Source organism: Sorex araneus, chromosome X (genome assembly GCF_027595985.1).
Source record: "Sorex araneus isolate mSorAra2 chromosome X, mSorAra2.pri, whole genome shotgun sequence".
In the NCBI taxonomy this organism is placed as follows: domain Eukaryota; kingdom Metazoa; phylum Chordata; class Mammalia; order Eulipotyphla; family Soricidae; genus Sorex; species Sorex araneus.
The window spans coordinates 285,794,224-285,820,971 of NC_073313.1; the positions used below are offsets into that span (position 1 = coordinate 285,794,224).

At 41.1% G+C, this 26,748-nt stretch overlaps 1 protein-coding gene and 1 pseudogene across 4 annotated transcripts in view; one reads left to right on the forward strand and one right to left on the reverse strand.

The window, feature by feature from the left end:
* ACYP2 (acylphosphatase 2) overlaps positions 1–20,914 on the forward strand; it is a 165,048-nt gene extending 144,134 nt beyond the window's left edge. For 2 of the 4 annotated variants that reach the window (XM_055119716.1, XM_055119714.1), the window contains one exon: positions 20,494–20,914. In XM_055119716.1, the coding sequence (XP_054975691.1) occupies positions 20,494–20,507 (14 nt within the window). In that variant the 3' untranslated portion in view covers positions 20,508–20,914. The remainder of the gene's footprint in view (positions 1–20,493) is intronic. The other 2 variants (XM_055119713.1, XM_055119715.1) reach the window with 2 other exon arrangements.
* LOC129399564 (uncharacterized) overlaps positions 1–26,748 on the reverse strand; it is a 742,397-nt pseudogene that overhangs the window by 210,838 nt on the left and 504,811 nt on the right.

The window sequence follows — 26,748 nt, forward strand, 5'->3', positions numbered from 1 at the left end:
CCATTAGGTAATTTGTTTTCTATTGCGCACGATTTTGGATTTCTGATAATTTAGTAATAAGTTTAGAGGAATTTCTGTCAAAAGCCACTGGTTTCCAAGATTGGTCTGTGTGCCTCTGGGATCATGGCCATTCAGGAGCTAGGAGCCATTCATGGGCAGCAACTCAGAGCCTTGTTGGGGTGGGGAGAGGGGCCGGTTCCACACCCCATCCCGTGAGGTCCCGTGTGTCACGTCACTGCAGTCTCAAACCTGGTTGTCCAATAGGTTCTGAAAAAGTGGTGGCCACTGCGCTGCCAGGGAGAAAAGGCAGAAGGGACAAACACCTTTCCCCACCTGGAGTGGCACAGTACTGTAGATTAATGCTCAGTCCAGATGCATTTCTGCCAAAAGCCACTGGTTTCCGAGATTGGTCCATGTGCCTTCGGGATCATGGCCATTCAGAAGCCAGGAGCTGTTCATGGGCGGCAACTCAGGGTCTCATAAGGGCAGGGAGAGGGGCCGGTTCCACCCCCACCCCCACCCACTGTGAGGCCCCGCATGTCACTGCTCTCTCTCTAGTTTTGGGCAGGGGCAGACGCTAGATCATTTATTTTCCATTGCTTATTTTGCATATCAGGAAAGGTCCGAACCTATGTGGCTGTATGCTTCGGAGGAATAGTCCTGTAGTCACATACTGGAGCATGCTTGTTGGAGCTCATGGTCACCGGGATTCCATCTGGAGAAGGCGGGGAGACTGCACCTGCTCCATCTGGGTGGTCCCAGAGATATTGGCTTGGTGTGGGGCCTGGAGGATTATCTGGTGTTGTGGTGCCCGCTGGGTTTATTCACTGTTGAGTGTGGCGAGATGGCGCCAAAGGCGGGTTGTGGGTGTGACTTCTGGCATCAGGGACGACTGGGAGCCAGGATTGAACTGCCTGCTTCTGGTGCCACCAAGCAGTTTGGAGGAATAGTCCTGATAGCCATATCCGGTCACTGGGATTCCACCTGGAGAAGGTGTAGATCTTCTATTAAGTAGGCTATTTCTCTTATTTTGGTAAGAAAAATGTCTTTATGGTCAACTAAATATATGCAACTGTCTCTTGTTCTTAACAAAGCAAATTTTTTTTCTGGTAGTTTATTTTCTACTCTGAAGAAAAATAAGCCCAATTATTTTTATCCTCCTAACAGTGCATCTAATATGAGAGCTACTTGCCATAAATTATTATTGAGCCCTTGTGACAAATTTGAATTGAGATGTGTTATAAGTATATAAAAATGACAGATTTCAAAGAATCAATGTTAAAAATAAAAAGTATTTTCTAATTAAACAATTAGTATGTGTTTTTTTGTAGTTCCATATAGTGTATAGCTATATAGGTGAGATTACACTTAATCTCTCTTTAGTTGTGGCAACTAGATCATTTTAAGTTATGCATGAAGCTTACATACTAGAGTTCTGTAGTTTAATGTCTCCCCATATAATTTTAGTTTTGAATCTACTAGAAAGCTGAGTCACATACCTGAATGGATATTTCTATTCATCCATGCATATGTATATGTACACATGTGCAGGAAGGGAGTCTACATTCTCCTCTGACACACACATTTTTCAGTCTTCCAAACCAACTATGTATGAATCAAACATTGGATCCATGCCATTTGAAAACACATTTTTTTTTTGCTTTTTGGGTCACACCCAGCGATGCTCAGGGGTTACTCCTGGCTTTGCACTCAGGAATTACTCCTGGCGGTGATTGGGGGACCATATGGGATGCCGGGGATCGAACCCGGGTCGGCCGCGTGCAAGGCAAACGCCCTACCCGCTGTGCTATCACTCCGGCCCCCTGAAAACACATTTTAATAATCAATACTCTATCACAAACCCTAGAGTCTCCAACAAGCCCAACCTCTGCTTTTTAAACCCTTCCAGTAATTATTTAAGGACCAAATTATATTAAATCCCATTCTGAAACAGTAAGGTGGCTTTTATTTCTGCTAGTTCTGTACCCTGACTGGCACAATAGCTAAAATGTTTTCTTTACTATTATCTAGATACTTTTATTCTTTTTATTTTTGGGTCACACCTGGTGATGCACAGGGGTATCTCCTGGCTCTGCATTCAGGAATTACTCCTGGCGGTTCTCAGGGGACATATGGGATGCTGGGAATCAAACCCGGGTCAGCTGCATGCAAGGCAAATGCCCTACCCACTGCGCTATCACTCCAACCCCTTATCTAGATACTTTTAAACAGTTTACATAAGTTCTTTCACTTTGGCTTTTTTGATGTCTGTGTTTTACTTGGGGTCCACACTTGGTGGTGCCCAGAGAACTATATATGGTGCAGAAGGTCAGTATGCATCCCCCATACTGTACTAGCTCCCTGACCCCATTTCATCTATTTTTAAGTCAAATTTTTATATTTAGAGAAATGTAAGGACAGTCAGAGAGAGAAACTACACAGCACAGCCTAGGTTGGAATGCAGGCAAGAAAAAACGCACCCTCACTTAATCTTTATAACAACTGAGGGAGACAATATATTCTCTACTTTACACGCGAATACCGGAGAATGGAAGCAACTTGCCCAAAAACGGCCAGTTAGAAAATCACAGCTGATACAAAATCAATACCCAAAAATCCATGGCCTTCATATATGCAAACAATGAGGCAGAGGAAAGGGACATGAAAAAAGCAATCCCATTCACAATCGTGCCCCAGAAAATCAAGTACCTCGGAATCAGCTTAACCAAGGAAGTAAAAGACCTTTACAAAGAAAACTACAAAACGCTACTCCATGAAATCAAAGAGGACATGAGGAAATGGAAACATATACCCTGCTCGTGGATAGGGAGAATCAATGTTGTCAAAATGGCAATACTCCCTAAAGCATTATACAGATTCAATGCGATCCCTATAAGTATACCCATGACATTCTTCAAAGAAATGGATCAAGCAATCCTAAAATTCATATGGAATAACAAACGTCCAAGGATAGCTAAAACAATTCTTGGGAAAAAGATGATGGGAGGCATCACCCTCCCCAACCTCAATCTTTACTACAAAGCAGTAACAATTAAAACAGCATGGTACTGGAACAAAGGCAGAGCCGTAGACCAATGGAACAGGGTGGAATATCCCTACACACAACCCCAAGTGTATGATCATCTAATCTTTGATAAGGGAGCAAGAGATGTGAAGTGGAGCAAGGAAAGCCTCTTTAACAAATGGTGCTGGCACAACTGGACAACCACATGCAAAAAAATGGGTTTAGACCTTGACCTGACACCATGCACAAAAGTCAGATCAAAATGGATTAAAGACCTCAACATTAGACCACAAACCATAAGGTACATTGAAGACAAGGTCGGCGAAACCCTCCACGATATTGAAGATAAAGGTATCTTCAAAGGTGACACGGAACTAAGCAATCTAGTAAAAACAGAGATCAACAAATGGGACTACATTAAACTAAAAAGCTTCTGCACCGCAAGAGATACAGTGACCAGAATCCAAAGACTATCCACAGAATGGGAAAGGATATTTACACAATACCCATCAGATAAGGGGTTGATATCAATGGTATATAAAGCACTGGTTGAACTCTACAAGAAGAAAACATCCAACCCCATCAAAAAATGGGGCGAAGAAATGAACAGAAACTTTACCAAGGAAGAAATACGAATGGCCAAAAGGCACATGAAAAAGTGCTCTGCATCACTAATCATCAGAGAGATGCAGATCAAAACAACCATGAGATACCACCTCACACCACAGAGACTGGCACACATCCAAAAGAACAAAAGCAATCGCTGTTGGAGAGGATGTGGGGAGAAAGGGACCCTTCTACACTGCTGGTGGGAATGCCGGCTAGTTCAGCCCTTTTGGAAAACAGTATGGACGATTCTCAGAAAACTAGAGGTTGAGCTCCCATTTGACCCAACAATACCACTGCTGGGAATATATCCCAGAGAATCAAAAAAGTACAATCGAAACAACATCTGCACATGTATGTTCATCGCAGCACTGTTTACAATAGCCAGAATCTGGAAAAAACCCGAATGCCCCAAAACGGATGACTGGTTGAGGAAACTTTGGTACATCTATACAATGGAATACTATGCAGCTGTTAGAAAAAAGGAAGTCAAGAATTTTGTAGTTAAGTGGATGGGCATGAAAAGTTTCATGCTGAGTGAAATGAGTCAGAAAGAGAGAGACAGACATAGAAAGACTGCACTCATCTATGGTATATAGAATATCAGAGTGGGAGACTAATACCCAAGAACCGTAGAAATAAGTACCAGGAGGTTGACCCCATGGCTTCGAGGCTGGCCTCACGTTCCGGGGAAAGGGCAACTCAGAGAAGCTATCACCAACTACATTGTAGTTGAAGGCCATGTGGGGGAAGGGAGTTGCGGGCTGAATGAGGGCTAGAGACTGAGCACAGCGGCCACTCAACACCTTTATTGCAAACCACAACAGCTAATTAGAGAGAGAGAGAACAGAAGGGAATGCCCTGCCACAGTGGCAGGGTGGGGTGGGGCGGAGATGGGAGTGGGGAGGGTGGGAGGGATGCCGGGTTTACGGGTGGTGGAGAATGGGCACTGGTGAAGGGATGGGTTCCCGAACTTTGTATGAGGGAAGCATAAGCACAAAAGTGTATAAATCTGTAACTGTACCCTCACGGTGATTCTCTAATTAAAAATAAATAAATTATAAAAAAAAAAAAAAGAAAATCACAGCTGGGCAGAATGGTTCAAGTCCACTTCCGGCAGTGCTGTGCCAGCAGCTGCGCCCTTTCGGCTGTGTGAATCAGAGGGAGAGTGTGCCTGTCACTCAGAGGGCCTCAAAGCTGGGTGGTCAGATGTATGAGGGGTCTAGTCATCTTCACTTACTACCATGGCTGTGGTTCGGTTATTCTGAATTATATATTATATATTATATATATTATATCTGAATTATAATATATTATATATATTATATCTGAATTTTGGGCACGATTCCTACCTCAGCAGCCCCGCCAGAAGTCTCCTGGGGCTGGGCACTTACCTTGCACGCAGCCAACTCGGGTTCCATCCCTGGCATTCCATATGGTCCCCGAGCACTACCAGGAGTGATTCCTGAGTGCAGAGCCAGGAGGAACCCCTGAGCATCCCCGGGTGTGACCCAAAAAGAAAAAAAAAGCAAACAACAAAAGTCTCCTCCCAACTGGAAAGGGGAAATAATGTGCTTCTTCTCGCTGTGGCCAAGGGGCACCTTTGCCCAAACCAGGAGCACTTCCCAGTGGAATTGCAGGAGTGTGACAGGATCCCAGAGCTGGCAGGGAACGTGACAGTGACTCTGCCATGCTGCTGAGATGGCTACTGGCAGGCTTGCATTCTAGGACTTACATTTTCTTTAATCTTTCCAATAACAGAAGTGTTGGATTTTTGCATTATCAATATTTTAAAGGTGACGAGGCTAATTCTGTTAATTATGGATGTCCCAGGACTGCCGGTGTACTCAATGAGCTCTTCACTAATCATGGAGCACCTGCTTAATAGACATTTTAGACTTGTCAAAACATCATTACAATGCTTATATTAATAACAAAGTTATGCTGTTTGTCCACATGAAATGGAGTAACTTGCTAAAGAAAGCACAATGGCAAAATATGATGTACAATCTTTTATTATTAATGTGAAGTTGAGAGCTCGAGTGGAAGGCAGCTCAATACTGCCCAGCATGCACCGCGTCAGCTTTTAATTCATTAGCCGTCTTTCTGTACTCTCTGCTTTCTTGCTATGGTCTACATTTTATGCTGCTGCTGCCGAGATATCGAAAGAACTATGCCACCCCACTTTAGTCCCTGGAAATATAACTCTATGAATTATTAATAATATTGACTTCCTAGTGCTCTCACTTCACATCTTTGTTTCAGAGAAGGATGCTGGTCAAATGAGTTTTGAATCTTACCTCTAGGCTTACTACAGTTTCTAGAGAAGGTGAACAGACCTGAGTCATCGAAAAGGCGGTCCATGTTGATTCCTTTTTCTGCATACGAAGAATCCTTTCTACTTTCTTGTTCATTGCTGGCTTGAAACTACCCTAATAATTGAGTTTGCCAAAGATCCAGGCTTGCACAAAGGGACTTAAGGCGGGGGAGGGGAGAGCCTGCTGGGGTGGCTGTGTGCTGACTCCTCTTCAGAGAAGCACTTCACTTTTACTGTAAGCACTAAACTTCCATAAATAAACATACTTATTTTGGGAAAAATATTCTTTTTTAAGCTTTACGAACCTTAAAACCTAAAAATGACAATAGTAAGTGTCTGAACATCACAGGATACAAAGGAAACTGTATCTAACATCTTTCATTCAATGATCGTGATCTGAACATGTCTTGTCTGGGACTGCAAGATGGATTAGGCTGTCCTGTGCGTCGCCATAGAGCCTGAACGCAGGGTGAAGCCAGTTGCTGTTTACTGGTTATGTAGATAAACATAAGTAAGATTATGTAAATATGCATAATAAAATTATGAGTTTAGCAAGAAAAAAGAACCAATTTCACAAATAAAATGGTTGATAATATGCTAATCTTCCAGTCTAGGTCAGACCCATAGGTCTCCAGATATGAAAGGATGAATCAAGTCACCATTTTGTTATCTCATAGGAGACTTACGTGGCTCAAATAGTTCATCATTTTCTAGTTATGGGCAGCTATTTAACTGTCAAAGAGCTAGTCAGACAGGAAGGTGTGTTTGTGTAGAGGCAGGGGCAGCAGGTCCTATTTGGGTGGTTGTGGTATGTCTGTACTCTGAGAGTCTCGTGTGCTGCTGTGCGTGCTCCTCCTCCTCCCCCCCCCCCCGCCCCGCCACCAGCACTGCAGCACAGGCTAACATGCGAGAGACCCTCACTACATGCCTGAGCTCCACGGAGCATGGCACATGTCAAAAATAAAGTGTAGATTTATCCAGTTCCAAGCCCAACCTTGCTTTCTGAGAATTTGCTTTCTGCTGAGGAAGGGGCACGTGGTGATAGTGCATTGTACATGTTATTCTCACGATACACAGTGCCTAGACCTTCTGAGAAGGAGCAGCACTCACATGCATTTTTTAAAAATCTTTAAAAAATTTTTAAGTTTATTTTAACTTTTTATTGAATCACTGAGATAGACCCTTACAATGCTATTCCTGGTTAGATTTCAGTCATACAGTATTCTAACACCCATCCCTCCACCTGTGAACATTTCCCAGCATCACCACCCCCTGCCTGCCTCTATGGCAGGCACTTTTCTTCTCTCTCTCTCTTTTCTTCTCTCTCTCTCCCCTCTCTCTCTTTCTCTCCTTTTGGATATTTTGGTTTCCAATATTGATACTGAAAGGTTATCAAAAATATCTCTTTGCCTACTTCTAACCCTCAGATCTTGTTCAGCGGATCATTCCTAGCTATTATTGTCATACTGGTCTCTTCTCTATCTGCCTACCCTCAGCCCCACACACACAAAGTGCGTTTTGGAAAGCCCTAGCTGGCTTCTGCTGACTGCCGGGGCCAGAAATGTGTGGCATTTATTGTAGTTGCTAGCTAAATATGTACCATCTGCACTGGGTAATTAGAGAGAAGGCAGTGCAGACCCTGAGGGGAGCGAGGGCTGGAGAGTACAGGGAAAGGAGCAGAAAAACATAGCACAGTTAATTTATTAAATGAATAGATGGTTTTCCCCTTGGTCATGTAACATTCATCAGTGCTCTGTGTGTGTGTGTGTGTGTGTGTGTGTGAGTGTGTGTGTGAATACAAAGATGGCCAGAGGAGTGCTTACCAGTAATGCATGCAAGACTCCTACCCTTTACATTCCACAGAGAATTGTTTTTGCAGCTGTGTATAATCCTCAGATATGACAGTAATGCAGTCATGATGAAATTCCTACATTATGACTTTATAAGTCTTAAGACACCAGGCTTTTGGTAAAAAACTAAAATAAATCTTATAAGAATTAGTTTCATTTTCAAAACCTTTGCATAAGGCATTTAGAATAAAGTAAACAGAAAACATCAAGTAACATAAGTTAATCAATAAAATTCTCATATTTTTATTTTATTTTTATTCATTAAATCATATATATAAGCCTATCACAGGACTGTATTTCTTAAATTAAAATATGTAAGAAATATATGTACACAAAGCAGAATTACAGTGAAAATATTAGGTTTCAGTCCCTTTCAAGGAAATATAATTCACCCTTTCACCCCTTATATATTTATTGAGTCTATGGCCCCTTGACTGGCTGAGTAATGCTCATGTTTCTTTCTCCACATAATTAATGTGGCAACTTTCTGGAAAGTCTCTAAGTGGCTAAAATGTTAGCTTAAAATAAAAGGTAATATGAAATGATACGGTCAATGATAAAACATTGACTAACGGAATTCATAAAGATATGTGGGTAGTATAACCGAGAGTTACAAATCAAAGGAAAATATTATGCTAGTAAGGAGGTTCAGTAGGAACACAATATCATTAGAAATCACGAGTTTCCCACATATAAATTTGAGCACATGTTATAAAGCATCTTGTCTGAACAACTAGAATAGGGACCATAGAGATAGGACAGAGATTAAGGCACTTGCCTTGCATATGGTTGGCCCTAGTTTGATCTTGATGCATACAATCCCCTGAGAATCAGTAACTAGGACCCCCAAGCTCCAATACCACAAAAATAAAATTACTAGAATATATATCACTATAAAATTATCAAGAAAATACCCTTCCTGAATTTTGGGGGGTATTCCCAAGTAGTGCAAGGGCCCAAGAATTAAACTAGGATGACTACATGCAAGGCATGTACCTTAACTTTTACATTATCTCTCCAGCCCCTGTTTTTGATTTTTTAATTTTAATGAAGATATGAACATAAAGACATTAACAAAAACAGTACTTTTATGATAAGATTTAATGTCAGTTTTTGCAAATTTTAACATTTAAAAAAGGAATATCAAGGAAATGAGAAAAATTTTCCTAAAATTGAAAATTTTCCTAAATTTGACTCACTGTCTGAGTCAAACGAAGACATTTACAAATAGAAGAATATGTAGGGGGCAGGATAGAGATTCCTGGTCATTAAAATATGTTCTGATGCTATTAAATGAAGTGGTTTGGAAACGGCTAGAAAAAGATTCAGGCCATGTACTTGGACTTAGTATATACTATATTAGTTACATATAACTTAGTATATATATTAGTTCTGCTTGGAAAATATTTTTATATAATGTAACCTAGATGGATTAAAGATTTAAATATAAAGGGTAAAGATTCTATTTTTAGCATCTCTACTCTCTCCTAAAGCCCCTCCTAAATATTGACAGAAAAAATCTTTTTTTTTTTATTGATTCACTGTGAGGTACAGTAACAACATTTTCATGTTTGAGCTTTGATCATACTGTCATGAAACACCCATCCCTTCACCAGTGCATGTTTTTCTACCACCAAAGTCCCCAGTATCCCCCACCCCCATTCCATACCTCCCCCTGCCTGTGTGGCAGACAATTTGCACAATACTCTCTTTCTCTACTTTTGTTACCTTTGGTATTTCCAGACCAGTCCACCACCACTCATACCTGCTGAAAAGGCAATGGTAGACAATGTCTTTTGTATTGCTTGTTATAGATACAATATAATGTCAGCTGTGCGCTCTAGGAATTCTAAAAATTTTTAATAATTAGAGTCTGAAGAGATTACTGCAGCAAGTTGCTCAGACCCAAGATTTGTTTGTCTGTCTCTGGATCATGGGCATGTGGGAGCTTAAGTAGATGGTGTGGCGTCATTTCGGAGTCCCATTGGGGTGGGGGGGAAGGAAAAGAGCCCATTCCTTCCCTGTCCCATGAGGCTTGGTGTTTGCCACCACCACCACTCATACCTGAAAAAAAAAAACCCTTAAGTATCCATAAGAACCAAGAATATGAGAGAAAGCCATAGCAACATAATTTGGGACATTAAAAAGCAAATAATGAATATAGACTTGAATTATATGTCTGTCATGAGGAATGCAGAAAAATGGCTAATTAACAGTGGCATAAAGGTAAAAATAAGGAAAGGACCAATTTAAACATCTGTTAATAAGCACTTATTCCCCACTCCTCCATAGAGGGCAGGTGTCAACTCGGCCAGGTGGAAATGAAAGTTTTGTGCTCCAGAGAGATCTCAAATACATATATATGCATATATACACACAGATGTATATATATATGTATACACACATATATGCATATATACACACATATAGACATATATGTGTATACATATATGTGTGTTATATGTATATATAATTATATATACATATATATGTAATTGGTGCTGAAAATTGAGGGATTCAGTGCAAGTAACAAGCTGAATATTGATTGTTGCTGCCTTAACCTTTCCAGATCCCCAGGACAGGCACAGACAGATTTATCCATTGAATGTAAGATATTGGACATGAAGAGTCTGACTCATCCAAAAGGAAAGATCTGACACCCAAACCAGCATCTTCCCAGTGGATGATTCACTGAGATCACCCTAGTTAAGGTTCTAAGTTCTAAGGCTAGAACTCTGAAATTCCCAAAGAAGAATCCTTTACAGACTGGGGGCTGTTATTCCTACAAGCCATCATCATGCCAGGAAGTCTGCCTAAGTTGTTCCATCTACCAGGCAGGTGGATTGTTCCAACTGAGAAGTGACTCCTGCACCTCTCAGTTGATCTCCGCCCCCACGGGTTCCAACTGTGCTCTGGGGTTGGGTGTCTCTGGGAGAACATGCGCTGCCAGCTGGCATCTTCACATCGAACCTCAGGCCCCATGGCTCTCAGCAATAGCATTAGTTTTCTTTTATAATTATGATACTTAAGGTGACATCTGTACAACAGCATTAATGTTTAAGGTCTGAGATACAATTATTCCACCTTACCACTGCCTAAGTACCCAGTACCTCCACCAATGTCTTTATGTGACTTCCAGTTCACCTTTTTATTCCTCTCAATCCTCAAGGGTTTGTCATCACTTGATACTGCATATTCCCTCACTTGCCTTCTCGATACCATAGATGAGTGGTGTTTGTCCTCCCTCGCAGTTTGCTGAAAGCTGGATGGAACTGAAGGGCATCATGTTAAACAAAATGATTTTTTTCTATAACTGAATGGTTTCCTTGTATATATTTATTAGGACTTCTTTTTTCATTTGTTGTTCGACATTTGGGTTGCTTCCAGCATTCTAAGTGCTGCAGTGAACCTAAGTGTGCATATATCTTTTGGAATTAATGTTTTTTGTATTTGGAGCATAGATTCCAAGAAGTGGAGTTGCTGGGTCATATAGATGCTCTATTATTTTGAAAAATCCCCATACTGTTTTCCATAGAGGCTGAACCAGATGACAGTCCACCAATACCAGTTGTTTCAATTATTTTAGATATATGCCACTCCCAAAGAGAACTTATAGACAACCAAAAGACATATGAAAACTGCTAATCTCTGGTCATCAGGGTAATAAAAATAAAGACCAAAATGATCCCCAGGACAAAAATTTATTCAAAGGACATATGCACTCGATTATTCATTACAACACTTAGTGCAATAGCTAAGAACAGAATCAAGCTGGATGTATGACTTGGATTATGAAGATGTGGCATATCTACACAATAGAATACTATACAGCTGCAAGGGAAGTTGAAATAATGCAATTTGATGCTATCTGGATGAAACCTGAAGATATGTTGAGTGAAGTAAGCCAGAAGGACAAACACAGGATTATCTCACTAGTTTGTAGTATATATAATAACAAGATGAGAGAGTGAAATATAATTTTTAAAAAGGACTAACTTAATTACCCATGGCCCTAGAGTATAGAGAGAAGAAGGACAGAAAAGAAAAGAAGTCAAGGAGGGGGATGAAGAAGATGAGAAAGGGAAATAATGGGGGAACAGGGCAATTGGTGGCAGGAAACATACACTAGTGAAAGGATGGGTGTTGGAACACTGTATGCCTGACCCTTGATCCCAAACACCCCCCTCCCCCCACCACACAGAGCCCACCTCTACAGCAGAAAACTTTTCTATTTTTCTGTCTCGTTCTCTGTCTCTGTCTTTCTCTCTCCCTCTTTCTCTCCCCCCCATTTCCTTGTAGGTACAGTGGTTTGCAATACTGTCACTGAGAGGTTATCATGTATATCACTTTACCTCCTTTCAGCACTCATTTCTTCTCCAAAGTGATCATTTTCAACATTGTCATAGTGGTCCTTTCTCTGTCCTCTCTTCACTGCCCACAACTTGTGGCAAACTTCCCACCATAGACTGGTGCTCTTGGCCCTTGTTTCTACTATCTTTGGGTATTATTATTATTATACTATGTTTAAAAAATATTTTATTATGGGGCTGGAGTGATAGCACAGCGGGTAGGGCGTTTGCCTTGCACGCGGCCGACCCGGGTTCGATTCCCAGCATCCCATATGGTCCCCTGAGCACCGCCAGGGGTAATTCCTGAGTGCAGAGCCAGGAGTGACCCTTGTGCATCGCCAGGTGTGACCCAAAAAGCAAAAAAAAAAAATATTTTATTATTCTGCAAATAAGTGGTCATCCTATGTCTGAAACTCACCCTCTGACTCATTTCATCCAGCATGATACTTTCAATGTAATACATATATAATCAAATGTCTTGACTTCATTTTTTCTGGTGGCTGCATAGTATACCATTGTGTAGATATACCATAGTTTCTGTCTCCAGTGATCTGCTTTTAGGGCACTTGGGTTGTTTCCAGATTCTGACTATTGTAAATAGTTCTTCAATGAACAATGCAAATGCAGATGGCATTTCTGCTGCCTGTTTTGGGGACCCCAGGGTATATTCTCAGGAGTGGTATTTTTGGGTATTAAGTTTTTATTGTTGGGGACATTCTTAAGAAATGTCCATATTATTTACTAAAAAGGTTTTATCAGTCAGCATTCCCACCAGCAATGAATGAGAGTCACTTCACCGCCCCCAGACCACACCAGCACTGGTTGTTCTTGTTCTTTTGAATGTGTTCGAGTCTCTGTGGTGTGAGATGAAATCTCATTTTACTTTGATTTGCATCTCCCTGATAATTAGTGATGTAGAGCACTTTTCATGTGCCTTTTGACCATTTGTATTTATTCTTTGAGAAACATTTTATTCATTTCTTCTCCCCATTTTTTGATGGGGTTGGATATATTTTTCTTATAAAGTTCTACCAGTGACATATATCATTGATATTAATCCCTATCAGATGAGTGTTAGGTAACTAATTTCTCCCATTTTGTGAGTTGTCTTTGTGAGGTGGTCATCATTTCCTTATAGATGCAGAAGCTTCTTAGTTTAATGTAGTCCCATTTGTTTATCTTTGTTTCCATTTGCTTGGTTAGTGGTGTTTCATCCTTGAAGATGCCTTTAGCTTCAATGTCACAGAGAGATCTCCCTATTTTTCCTCTATATACCTTATGGATTCAGGTCTGATGTTGAGGTCTTTTTTTGGGGGGGTCACACCCAGCGATGCACAGGGGTTACTCCTGGCTCTGCACTCAGGAGTCACCCCTGGCAGTGCTCAGGGGACCATATGGGATGCTGGGAATTGAACCCGGGTCGGCTGCGTGCAAGGCAAACGCCCTACCCGCTGTGCTATTGCTCCAGCCCCTGATGTTGAGGTCTTTAATCTACTTTGATCTGACTTTTGTGCATGGTATTAGGAAGCAGTCGGAGTTCTTATTTTTATTATTTTGCAGGTATCTTCCCAGTTTTTCCAGCACTACTTAAATTAAGGTTTTCCTTGTTCCACTTCTTATTTTTTTGCTCCTTTATCTAAGATTAACTGGTCATATACCTGATGGTCTATATTAGATTACTCAGGTTTATTCTGCCTTTATTCCAGCACCATGCTATCTTAATTACTACTGCTTTCTAGTACAGTGTAAAGTTGGGGAAAGTGATATCTTCCATTATCTTTTTTCCTAAGGATTACTTTAGCTGTTTGGAGATGGGGGCAATTGTTCCACATGAATTTTAGGAGTGTTTGACTCTCCCAGGACCCTCCAGACCTTGTGTTCATCCCCACGCCTCTCTGCTCGCTCCCCAACTGCGTCCCCCCTGTCCTGCAGGTAATCTGCCCACGGGGAACTCCTCCTACTCAGCTTCCGATGGTTTTGAAGCGGGCCCTACAATCCCCCCTTCCCAGGACCCTCCAGACCCTGTGCCCATCCCCACGCCTCTCTGCTCACTCCCCAACTGCGTCGCCCCTGTAGCGTACTGAGCACTGCCAGTGTCCCAAGTGGTTACCGTGGACGTGGCCTGTATCCCAGAGGGCGTGGTCTCAAAGGGGGCGTGGCTTCTTTTCTTTTTTTTAGCATAATCTGTATAACCTGTTCCTTTGAAAAATACCCTGGCCATCTCAGGGGTGTTTGATATATTTCTTTGAAAACAACACAGTTTCAAACAACTGTGTATACACCACCATCTAACATATGTCTGGCGTAAAGTCCTACTTAAATATTTACTGGGTTAAATTTCTGGTCTTGTTTGTGTGATTTTATCTCACACCTAGATCGAAAGATCATTCTGTAAAAATCCCATCCCCTATCTTTGTTGTATCATTAAGGTGAGAAGAGTGTGGGAAACTATTATAAGAAGCCAAAGGGCTAACTCATGTGGCAGAGGGAAAAGGGTTTGAAGTCTGATAGCTCTTGAGGTTACAGCAAAGAGAACTAGTTAAAAAAAACAGTTCTACTTTACTACAAAGCAGTAACAATTAAAACAGCATGGTACTGGAACAAAGGCAGAGCCGTAGACCAATGGAACAGGGTGGAATATCCCTACACACAACCCCAAATGTATGACCATCTAATCTTTGATAAGGGAGCAAGAGATGTGAAGTGGAGCAAGGAAAGCCTCTTTAACAAATGGTGCTGGCACAACTGGACAACCACATGCAAAAAAATGGGTTTAGACCTTGACCTGACACCATGCACAAAAGTCAGATCAAAATGGATTAAAGACCTCAACATTAGACCACAAACCATAAGGTACATTGAAGACAAGGTCGGCGAAACCCTCCACGATATTGAAGATAAAGGTATCTTCAAAGGTGACACGGAACTAAGCAATCTAGTAAAAACAGAGATCAACAAATGGGACTACATTAAACTAAAAAGCTTCTGCACCGCAAGAGATACAGTGACCAGAATCCAAAGACTATCCACAGAATGGGAAAGGATATTTACACAATACCCATCAGATAAGGGGTTGATATCAATGGTATATAAAGCACTGGTTGAACTCTACAAGAAGAAAACATCCAACCCCATCAAAAAATGGGGCGAAGAAATGAACAGAAACTTTACCAAGGAAGAAATACGAATGGCCAAAAGGCACATGAAAAAGTGCTCTGCATCACTAATCATCAGAGAGATGCAGATCAAAACAACCATGAGATACCACCTCACACCACAGAGACTGGCACACATCCAAAAGAACAAAAGCAATCGCTGTTGGAGAGGATGTGGGGAGAAAGGGACCCTTCTTCACTGCTGGTGGGAATGCCGACTGGTTCAGCCCTTCTGGAAAACAATTTGGACGACTCTCAAAAAATTAGATATTGAATTCCCATTTGACCCAGCAATACCACTGCTGGGAATATATCCCAGAGAGGCAAAAAAGTACAATCGAAACAACATCTGCACATGTATGTTCATCGCAGCACTGTTTACAATAGCCAGAATCTGGAAAAAACCCGAATGCCCCAGAACGGATGACTGGTTGAGGAAACTTTGGTACATCTATACAATGGAATACTATGCAGCTGATAGAAAAAAGGAGGTCAAGAATTTTGTAGTCAAGTGGATGGGCATGAAAAGTTTCATGCTGAGTGAAATGAGTCAGAAAGAGAGAGACAGACATAGAAAGATTGCACTCATCTATGGTATATAGAATAACAGAGTGGGAGACTAACACCCAAGAACTGTAGAAATAAGTACCAGGAGGTTGACTCCATGGCTTCGAGGCTGGCCTCACGTTCCGGGGAAAGGTCAACTCAGAGAAGCGATCACCAACTACATTGTAGTCGAAGGCCATGTGGGGGAAGGGAGTTGCGGGCTGAATGAGGGCTAGAGACTGAGCACAACGGCCACTCAACACCTTTATTGCAAACCACAACAGCTAATTAGAGAGAGAAAACAGAAGGGAATGCCTTGCCACAGTGGCAGGGTGGGGTGGGGGGGAGATGGGATTGGGGAGGGTGGGAGGGACACTGGGTTTACGGGTGGTGGAGAATGGGCACTGGTGGAGGGATGGGTTCCCAAACTTGGTATGAGGGAAGTATGAGCACAAAAGTGTATAAATCTGTAACTACCCTCACGGTGATTCTCTAATTAAAAATAAATAAATTAAAAAAAAAAAACCAGTTCTATTCAGTTACTAGAACATGCACAGAGAGGAGGAAAAAAATAAACATGTGACCCTAATTTTATTTTTTATTAAGTCTAAAAAAACGTTTCCTTACACACCCCTTGCTGCATAATGAGATGCTAATGTTACATGCAATGTATGAACAAGAAGATTTTCATATGTCTTGACAATGTAAGAGCCCAAATTCTGCACCCCCCCTTAATGCATATTCCCCCCCTTAGCTCACTCTTTTAAACCTTACCTAAAGCTCTCCCTTGAGAGTGTATGCACTCACTTCTTGGATATATATTCCTACTTTTGTACACACTCACTCTTGTCTTTGAATCCTTTCCATTAAAAATTTTTCATTAAGACAACATGATTTACAAAGTTGTTCATAATAACACTAATCCCATCTCTAGTGTCCCCGCCCTCCACTGAAGCCCCCAGGTTCCCATCCACCCCACAGCTTGGTCCCTTGGCAAGCTTATAATGTATATGTTGCATATTACTTGCTCCAACAAAAATTAAAGAAATTGAAAGTGGGATTATCAGAAAATATATCAATAAAAATTTATTTGTGATGATTGATTGCTAAGTGATTTTAACCAATATAAATAAGATGTTATTTCATTATTGAAAATGTATAGATGTATAGAATACCTTAGCAAACTAGGAGAAGCATACCTTTTTGAATCTATAGCAGACAACCATGTGCCCCATTAGTGAGGCCATACTTGGGGCCACAGACTGGAAATTTTCTCCTGTCCTCTAGAGAAGCTTTTAACACTTCCTGCTAAACTGGTTCCAAGGCTGTGAATTTCCTCGGCTGCTGCCCATCCATGAAGCTCTGTATAGTTCCTTCCGATCTGAATGATGATCTGGCTGGATAGAGTATGCTTGGTGAGGTGTTCGTTTCTTTGAGGTTTTGTGCTATGTCCCTCCATATTCTTGTGGCTCACAGAGTCTTATTTGATAGATCTGCTGTATATATTTTGGACTTTTAATTATTTTTAAGTTTTTTTTCATTATTTTGCTTCTTTCAGTACTTTCTCTCTCTAGCTTTTGTCATTTTGAGCACAGCATGTCTTGGAGTTTTCCTAGTTGGTCTATTTTCACTAGGACTCCAGGTCCCTTGGATCTCAGTGCCTATAATCCTCAACTCTTGAGAATTCTTATCAATGATTTCTTTAACTATTGTTTCTTCATCACATTGCTTTTCTGTTCTTCAGGGACTCCTGAATGATTCTTACATTGTTCCTCTTGAACTCACCCTATAGTCCTCTTTTATGCTGCTTATTTTTGTTCAGACTATTTTCCACCTCCTGCTGTTTTCTAGCAGTTTTCTCATTTTCATCTTGTATCTCCTTGATCTTTTGCTCAACTTCTGTTATTCTGCTATTCAGGGCTTCTGTTGAGGTTTGTTTTATATCAATGTTTACATTTTTATTTACCAGTGTTCTACATTACTATGTTCTATATTTCTGTCATTTCTGGTTGTAGTCATTTTTTTACCAACCCTTCTACTTCCTGTGCTTAGCTGAGTGTCTGTGCTATTATTTATTTGAACTTGTTGAGTCTCTTCATTATGGTGTCACTAAAGGCACTGTCTTTGGTGTTCCTGTTATCCCTCACTGAACTTGGCGGGCTTCTACGTGTTTTCTGCATCAATTTTCCGGCTCCGCTGGATTGAGTGTTTGTAGTTAGAGGCCCTGGAAGGTGCTGAGGGATTAGGCTGAGGGTGATGTCTTCTCTGCTCGTCTTCACCAAAGACAGGAAGAATAACTGTGAGCAATGTGTAAATTGTTGAGGAGACCTGTTGTTTCAGGAGCTGTGGTGTGGGCCTTTTGCTATGGGGAGCCCACGGTGGGGGCTGCTGGGACCTGGTGAGAAGGGGCTCTGCCTCCAGTTCCAGATGTGATGTGTCAGCAGAGGCGACCTCACCTAGAATGGTGGAGCAGCGCACAAAGGTCTTGTCCTTGAATTATAAGACAAGAGCCTGGACCTCAGGGAAAGCCATCTTCTTTTCTTGCCTCTGCAAAGAGCAATACATGGCCCCTCCCTGTACGTCAGATGCCAGTGGCTTGACCCCAGACCAAGCAGATGAAATGGAAGGCAGAAGCAGCCTGACGAACACCCCAGAAGCGCTGCCGGGATTTATCCCAGACCATGAAGGAGCACTGGGAAGTCTCTAAATCTCTTCTTGTAACCTTCCTAGGAACCACCTGGGCGTGAGTTCATGCCAGGACACTTCCCTATCACTTCCTGGACCCGAAAGAGCTCAAACTCATCTGAAGCACCCGAGGCGCAGGTGCTTCTCAGGCTGAGAGGCCAGGGCACACGGGGGAGTCCGACAGCTGACAGCACACCTGGCAGACAGAGCAGGGGTCCCTCGAGGTCCTCTCTTAATTCCAACCTCCCCAACCTTGTTCTTCATCAACAACTAGTTTGACAGAAGTTTGTGTGCAGTGCAGTAACTGTTACTTTTCGGCGAGGACAATCCTTAGTTGCTGTCAGCAGCGCTGACCTTAGAGTTCTCCCTGGCCCCGGGAAGGGCGTGACCCTCTCACGGGTTTCCTCCTGCCTCACTGGAGGCTCTGTTCTTCCTTGGGGCTCTCTTCCTCTGCTTACTGAGCACTAATGTTGGAGTGCTTTGGACACAGTCCTTGCATCTCTACCCTTCTCTCTTCATTTGTTTTCTTGTTGATACCATCTTGTTTTATGACTTCCAATGCTTCGAATATAAAATTCCAAATTTTATATCCTTCAAATTTTATACCCTCTAGGGAGACTCCAAATGGAGCCATCTACTCAACCTCTCATTTGGGTCTCCACTGGACACCTCAGACTTAACAATCTCAAAACTGAACTTCTGGTCTTTCCTCCAAATTTCTCCTCACACACACCATTTCAGTAAATAACTCATTTAAGTTGTTTTTCATACTCAAAACAGGATTTTATCCTGAAGTCTTTTTTTTTCTCACATTATGTCCAGTCTGTTAGCAACCAAATTTCTGATGCATTCAAAATATTCAGGAAGTGATAGCTTTTATTACTTCTAACCTTTGCTTATAAGATTTCGCCAGTAAAGAAAGCTGCTGCCGAGATAAACTAGAACAATTAGGTAATTAAAATATATATAGCTATAAACAAAATAAAATAAAAAGTTTTACTGTATTCATGGCTCATCTTATGAGAGACAATAAAAGCAAAAACTTACAAATGAGAATTAAATAGCACCAAAGACCAGAGCACACACCTGGCTTCTGCGAGACCCCACCTTGGCTCCAGTGTCCCAGCATTAGACTCCATCACTGCTTCTGGACCCCTTCTTCCGAGCTAAAAGTGCATTGGCAGTTGGAATCACTGGGATTCTTCTCTAGCCTAATCAGATTTTAGCCTAGCAGATATTTTTAATTGAAGGTTATGAGATGGTTATATATAATAACACACAGCTATACATACAAATAAGGGGAAATGAAGAAACATTACAATTCAGATAATGGCCAACAGTTGTATAAAATTGACTAAAAGGGACTGCAGGTTAATAATGAGACTTAGTATCCAGCTAACTATTAGTAAATAAAAATATTCTGAAAAATCATCTGCAGTATTATTTGAGGTGTCAAAAACAGGCCTGAATTACATAGGAAGCATCTCAGGTAAGTTCACAAATGCATAAATTAGACACGGGATTATTACAAATAAAGAAAAAATGTAGTATGTGTGGTAACAAATGATAAATAGCTAAGAAAAATCATTCACGTAATATGTATAACAATCATCTATTTCATATTTTGCACTTCGACTCCATATTTCTCCACATATTTCTGAGTAAAAGCAAATATAAATTTATTATTAACCTCTCTGTAAAAATGTTTTGATCTAGCTACAAGAGCTAGATGAAATGGCCTTGGAAGAGTGTGGAAAATGAAAAGCTGCAAAGCTCTAGTTTTCTTAGCTGATCTGATTTTGTTTGTTTGTCTGGGGGCCACACCCAGCAATGCTCTGGTGGGGCTTGATCCCCAGCTGGCTGCATTCCAAGTAAGAGTCAGTTCTCTTATTATAAGGATATTGTAAGCTTATCCATTACACTCATATTTTCTTTTCTTTTCTCTTTTTGTTTTCCACAGGAAGACGTGGCTGAGCAAAGTTGGCAGTCCTAGTTCTCGCATTGACCGTGCAAACTTTACTAATGAAAAAAATATCACCAAACTTGATTACTCTAATTTTAGTATTCGATACTAAGAGAAATAATCATTGTGCTGCTTGACTACACAATTGGCATTACATACAATTTAACATATATATATATGATAAGTTAGTATATACTATAATCTTAGCAGAATAGGGAAAATAAAGACATTTTATGTTCTGAAAACTACATTATATTACTAAAAATATCAGAAAGAATCTTATTCAAGCAAAAATTATTTAAAAACTAAAGTGTCATTACAAAGTATTTAATTAAATATGTCTTGTAGAACCTTTAATTCTAATGAATATTATAACATTATTTGACTAGATATGAAATAAAGTTAATTTAAAAAATTATATGTTGTTGTCTGAATTGAATTCTAAAATGTTCTGAAGAGTTTGTATCTGAAGTTTGATCATATGATAACCTCAAACAAGATGTCTTTGGGGGGTGCCTCTGCTATATAGGCCCTCATGCATGCACAGCACACAGCCTGCTCCTATGCTGCATCCCCAGTCTTCAGAGAAGTTATTCTTATAATTTTTGCTAAACAGAAATATGATTCAGTACTCCAGTGATAGCTGCTTAATGCTTTCTATGGACCATGCTGTTCTGTAGTGAATACCAAGATTTATATCAAATGTCCATAATGGGTGTCCTATGGAAAAAAAACAAATTGAGAGCCTGAAAAAATACTATCTACAAATGTAGGCTATCATTTGGAGATTTCACATGGAAATAATTAAGCAACAGAACATTTTAAGGAGAAGGTTCACTTCCATACTATATATTTGGATATTATCATTTAATGATTTCCAAATGCCTTATCACAAAGGAATTCTTCATTTAAACAAAATTTTACATAGAATTGAATACATGAATATGGTAAGACAGCCAATGAGATGGGAGTTCTTGAAGTTTTACAAACTTGATCTTGTTTGACATTATGCCTTTGACGTTCATGGATAATTTAGAATCTTTAGGAATACTGGTTGGTAACCACCATTTTACCAATGAGACAAATCTATGCTCCATGACATAGATACAAAGTTAGACTTCGCTCTCTGTAAGATTAGGACTGGAAAAAGGTAATAACTATTTACTTGAATAGATTGTTTACTACATGAGTGTTAATACTGTTTACTTGAATAGATTGTTTACTACGTGAGTGTTAATACTGCTATCAGGTAATATTAGATGACACAAAATTAGTGAGCAACAAAGATTGTTCAACACCATATCTTGAGACCTTTCCACTGAACTTCTAGTAAGGGTTCAGACCTCCTGGGAACCAGATGGGAGGCCCCCTAAATTATTAAGCCAAGAAATCTCATAGTAGAACAAGACACTGGGTAGGGGACTCTAAGCCATATGAAGCATCAGCCACACTAAGGCTTTGTTTGTTGTTCTTACTTTGGGGGTCACTGCCAGCAAAGTTGGTAGAACGGTAGGGTGCTGGGGGTTGAAACTGGGGCTTCTACCTGCAACGCATGTTTCTAGGGCCAGGGAGATGGTACTGTGACTAAAGCACTTGCATTTGTCTGAGGCCAACTAGATTCGAATCCCAGGACTGCATATGGTCCCCTGAGCACCCAGGAGTGATCCTTGAGCACAGCTGGGTATGGCCTCAAAAGCACTATAGAAGATAGAAAGAGAGACAAAGAAAAGAGAGAAAGAGAGAAAGAGAGAAAGAGAGAAAGAAAGAAAGAAAGAAAGAAAGAAAGAAAGAAAGAAAGAGAGAGAGAGAGAGAGAGAGAGAGAAAGAAAGAAAGAAAGAAAGAAAGAAAGAAAGAAAGAAAGAAAGAAAGAAAGAAAGAAAGAAAGAAAGAAAGAAAGAAAGAAAGAAAGAGAGAAAGAGAGAGAAAGAGAAAAAAGAAGGACATTTTCCTTTGGAATCAAAGAAGCTGCATATCTCTATGGAAAAATGTTTTTTAGGAAACATCTATTTATATCCTCAACAGCATGCAATGAAAGGTGATTGATCCTTCTAAAAAGACCAGTGAGTCACCAGGAGATTAAAATAAAATAGTTGGCCATGGTGTTCAATCTATACTCAATACCTCTAATACAAACCATGATACCCAAAAGGGGAGAGAGAACAAAAAGAGAATGCCCTGCCACAGAGGCGGGGTGGGGAGGGGGAAGAAGTGGGAGGTGGGAGGGATACTGGGACCATTGGTGGTGGAGAATGGGCACTGGTGGAGGGATGGGTACTAGAGCATTGTATGACTGAAACGCAAACAGGAATGTTTGTAAGTATGTAACAGTACCCTACGGTGATTCACTAATTAAAAAAAAAAAAGATAGTTTAAAAATTCAATTGAAAAATGCAATCCTCGTAAAATAAAATAGATGGGGCCTAGAGGCTGACTCAGTGGCTGAACGTTGGGCCATACCTGCGCCCTCCCACAAACTCTGTCCTGCTGCCTCCTTCGCCCGGAGCAGTCCCCGCAGCTCTTCTGTCTGGGCTGAAGGTGACCTCTAATGGCCAGGCCTGCAGCCCCCGGACACGTGTGTGACCACAGCCCCCGCGAGCAGGACGCTCTAGACTGTGCAAGCACAGCAAGGCGTGTGACTCCGGTCACCAGCACCACAGCAATGGGAAGGGGGAAGAAAGTGGATGGGTTCAGGGGAATTAGCTGAGGCGGCAAAGTTGTTCTGAAAAGCAGGGGACGTGCGCGCATGCTCAAGCTATGGACAGGAGACCGAGGATGAGAGGGAAAACCAGTACTGCGGTCCTCTCCTAACTCAGCAGCCGGCAGATTTCTCTAGCTATACGGATTTGTGGCTAGCCTAGTTGGTCACCAGAAATACCCTGGGAATATTTTAAATACACGTATTATTACTATACCCCAGACCTAATGAATCAAGATCTTTTAAGGGTTTTGTCCCAAATTTACATGTTACAAAAAAAAAAAATTCCCAGGTGTTTTGACAACCTGACCAATTTAAGTAACACAGCATAGAGAAGAAATCTGAAAAATTGAACATAAAAGCAGAAGAAATGAAAATCTAAAAGGAAATTATTAGTTCAGAAGAGAGTATATGTAACCCATGAATTAATAATAGAAGTTCACATGGAGAAAAAATAGAATTTAATCAAAAGGAAAAAATAGTCATGATAGGAAAAACTTTCTCAGGAGTACATAGCTGTGATGTATACATGTGAAATTATACATATAGAAAGGAGTTATATTTTAAGCAAAAAATACAGAAAAATGATCCATACATTAAGCTTATGTAAAAACCAGTTTTTACGTAAACTTTATTACATATAAACTTCCTCTAGCATTCACCTCAAGAACCTAACTGCTGGGCCTGAGGATAGATCAGTCAGGTAAGGAGCTTGGCTGGCCCAGATTCAATCCTTAGCACCACGTCCGGTCCCTCAAGCCCACCAGGAGTGATCCCCGAGTGCAGAGCCAGGAGGAAGCCCTGAGCACCCCCGGGGGTGGCCCCAAGAAAACAAAAAAAATAAAATAGACTTGTTGACTTTTATGATTTTTATAAATAAAATTAAAAGCTAACTGCTGTCTAGGGACTGATATTTCTTAAGTCCAGAGTTTCTAAACCATGGGCCATGCGGCCTGCTGTGGGCCCCCAGGATATTCTCTCTAAATCATCGTAATGAAAATTGCATACAGGGGTGACCTCTGTGTGAAACTACGGTCCAACTGGAAGGATGGGAAAACAGGAAGGAAAGGGACAGGGGTCACAGCCAAAGCACCGCTCGAATCCACTCACTGCTCACTGCTCCCAGTCATTCATATTGTATGTGCTTCCTATTTCGATCTGAAGAGAAATTCCGCAAGCTCCGGCCATCACATGCACTCCCCACACTCTTCTCCAAGAATAGTTATGCATTGCTTAACAAAAGGGATACATTCTGAGAACTTTGTTGTTAGGTAATTTGGTAATTATTAAACAGAATTATACAACCTGAGCTGGATAGCCTGAGACTGGTGCGGCTTACTATGTGACCACTGTCATATGACAGTCCATTGTTGACCAAAATATCATAAATGCTGCAGGATTACTTCTGTAGTTGACCTTCCTGCCTACAAGCAGAAATGCCAAGTAGCTTGATCTCAATTATGGCAATGTCGGGCCCCATGTCCTCAGGTTTCTGCTCCTATAATTCTCACTCCCACATGATCAATGTTTGTTTCCTGTTGAATGTATCTTTCCCACTAGTTTACAAACATGCCATTATTTCCCTTTTGGCCCCTCAACATACCTCTTTCTCTTACAGATGATCCCCTCCTAAAAGTCATATCACCAGTCCCTCTATTCTGGCACCCATTTCCATCACGCTTTTGCTCCCCTGCCATCTGTGGGCATACCTGTGTCATTCCTAACATTGCATTCCATTGTTAATAATTCTGCTGGTCAATTGATTCTATCACTAAGTGATTATCTCTGTCACGTGCTTTTCTAAGATTCATGGTTTATTCTTACCTCTTTGCTTCAAACCCTTTTAGCCCTTGATGATTCTTACTTATCTCTCTAATATCTGGAGTGGAGAGTCCCAGGTTCAGACCATGAACAAATTCTCTTATTAATCTACACTCATTCCTCTTGCTAGATCATTCTGTCTCATGACTTAGATAATACATGCATATTGACAACTCCAACATTTACATCTCCCACCCAGGTTTACTCTTTCGACTCCCAATTTATATTCCCAGTGGTCAAGTCAACTGCACTTCCATCAGGATTCTCAAAGTTAAAAGCCCTACCTCAGTGCCCAACTCACTTCCCTTACAAGGTTCACCACATTTGTTGACCACACCATTACATTTTGAGATCACTGTCACTGTCATCACTGTCATCCCATTGTTCATCGATTTACTCAAGCAGGCACCAGTAACGTCTCTATTCCTCCCAGCCCGAGATTTTAGCAGCCTCTCCTTACTCATCTTTCCCAACAGTTAGAGGCTCTTTCAGGGTCAGGGGAATGAGACCTATGGTTACTGTTTTTGGCATATCGAATATGACACAGGTAGCTTGCCAGGCTCTGCCAGTGCAGGCAGGATACTCTCGGTAGCTGGCTGGTCTCTCTGAGAGGTATATATGTATATGTATATATATATACATGTATATGTATATATACGTATATGTGTATATATATGTGTATATACCCTCCCCTTGGGGCAGGGAGGGTTCTCACCCATCCCCTTCTGGGACACCCTGAGTGAAAACAGCTTGTCATGGAGTCCTGTGAACAACCTTATGAAAATAAAATAAAATTTTTTTAATTTAAAATTTATTTTAATTTTTTTACATTTTGAGATTCTCAGGGCAAAATAAATAAATAAAATCATCTTTGTCTTATCTCTTGCACTTGTGCTATTGCTGTCTCTATCCTCAAAGTGTCCAGAATTTGCTTGAAGATGCCCCAGTGGGGTAGGGGTTGTGTAGGGTTAAAGTGCATGCCTTCCCTGTGGCTACCCCAGTTTGATTTCCAGCACAACTTGGTTCCTGAGAATTGCTGGGTGCAGCCCCAGAAGCTCCTGAGCACTATCATGTGTGGCCCAGGGCCCGAACAGCACCACGGTTTCAGGTCCTCTCACTGAGCCTCCGAGCTGGTTGGTTCAGAATTGCTGGGATCTGATGCCCAGGGCTCCAGAGCATGGCTTGAAAAGACCACCCCACCTTCCAAAATAAACAGTTCAATGGGGAGAGGGATGTTAGTTGGTAGCAGAGTGCATGCTTCGTATATATGAGGCCAGAAATTCCATTCCCAGTACCACACAAATAAATACATACATAACTCAGTGCAAGAGGCAGAAAGTGGATAGATGAAACACAATTAAGCAAGATTAAACATGAGTTGGCAACTACTAAAGTGGATATACAGAGGTTTATTAGACCATTCCATATTCCTCTGTTTATAGTTTTTGTAACAGAATAGAATGTTTAAACACAAACGTTTGGCCACCATACTGTTTCTTAACTAAACTCCTTGCCTTTGCCCTTTAAGTCTGTCTTCAATAGCGTCAAGTGATGTGCTCAAACAAATTAGATCAACTCAGAGTCTGGTTGCATCTACTTGACTGCAAGTAACAACCAGAATAATCCGTGACCTGATGGATTCTTAACAATCTGCCAGCCTGCTGGTGTCTTTGACCTCAATGCTCCCGACTTCCCCCTACTCCCTCTACACGGACATCTCTGTTGCTCCTGGAAT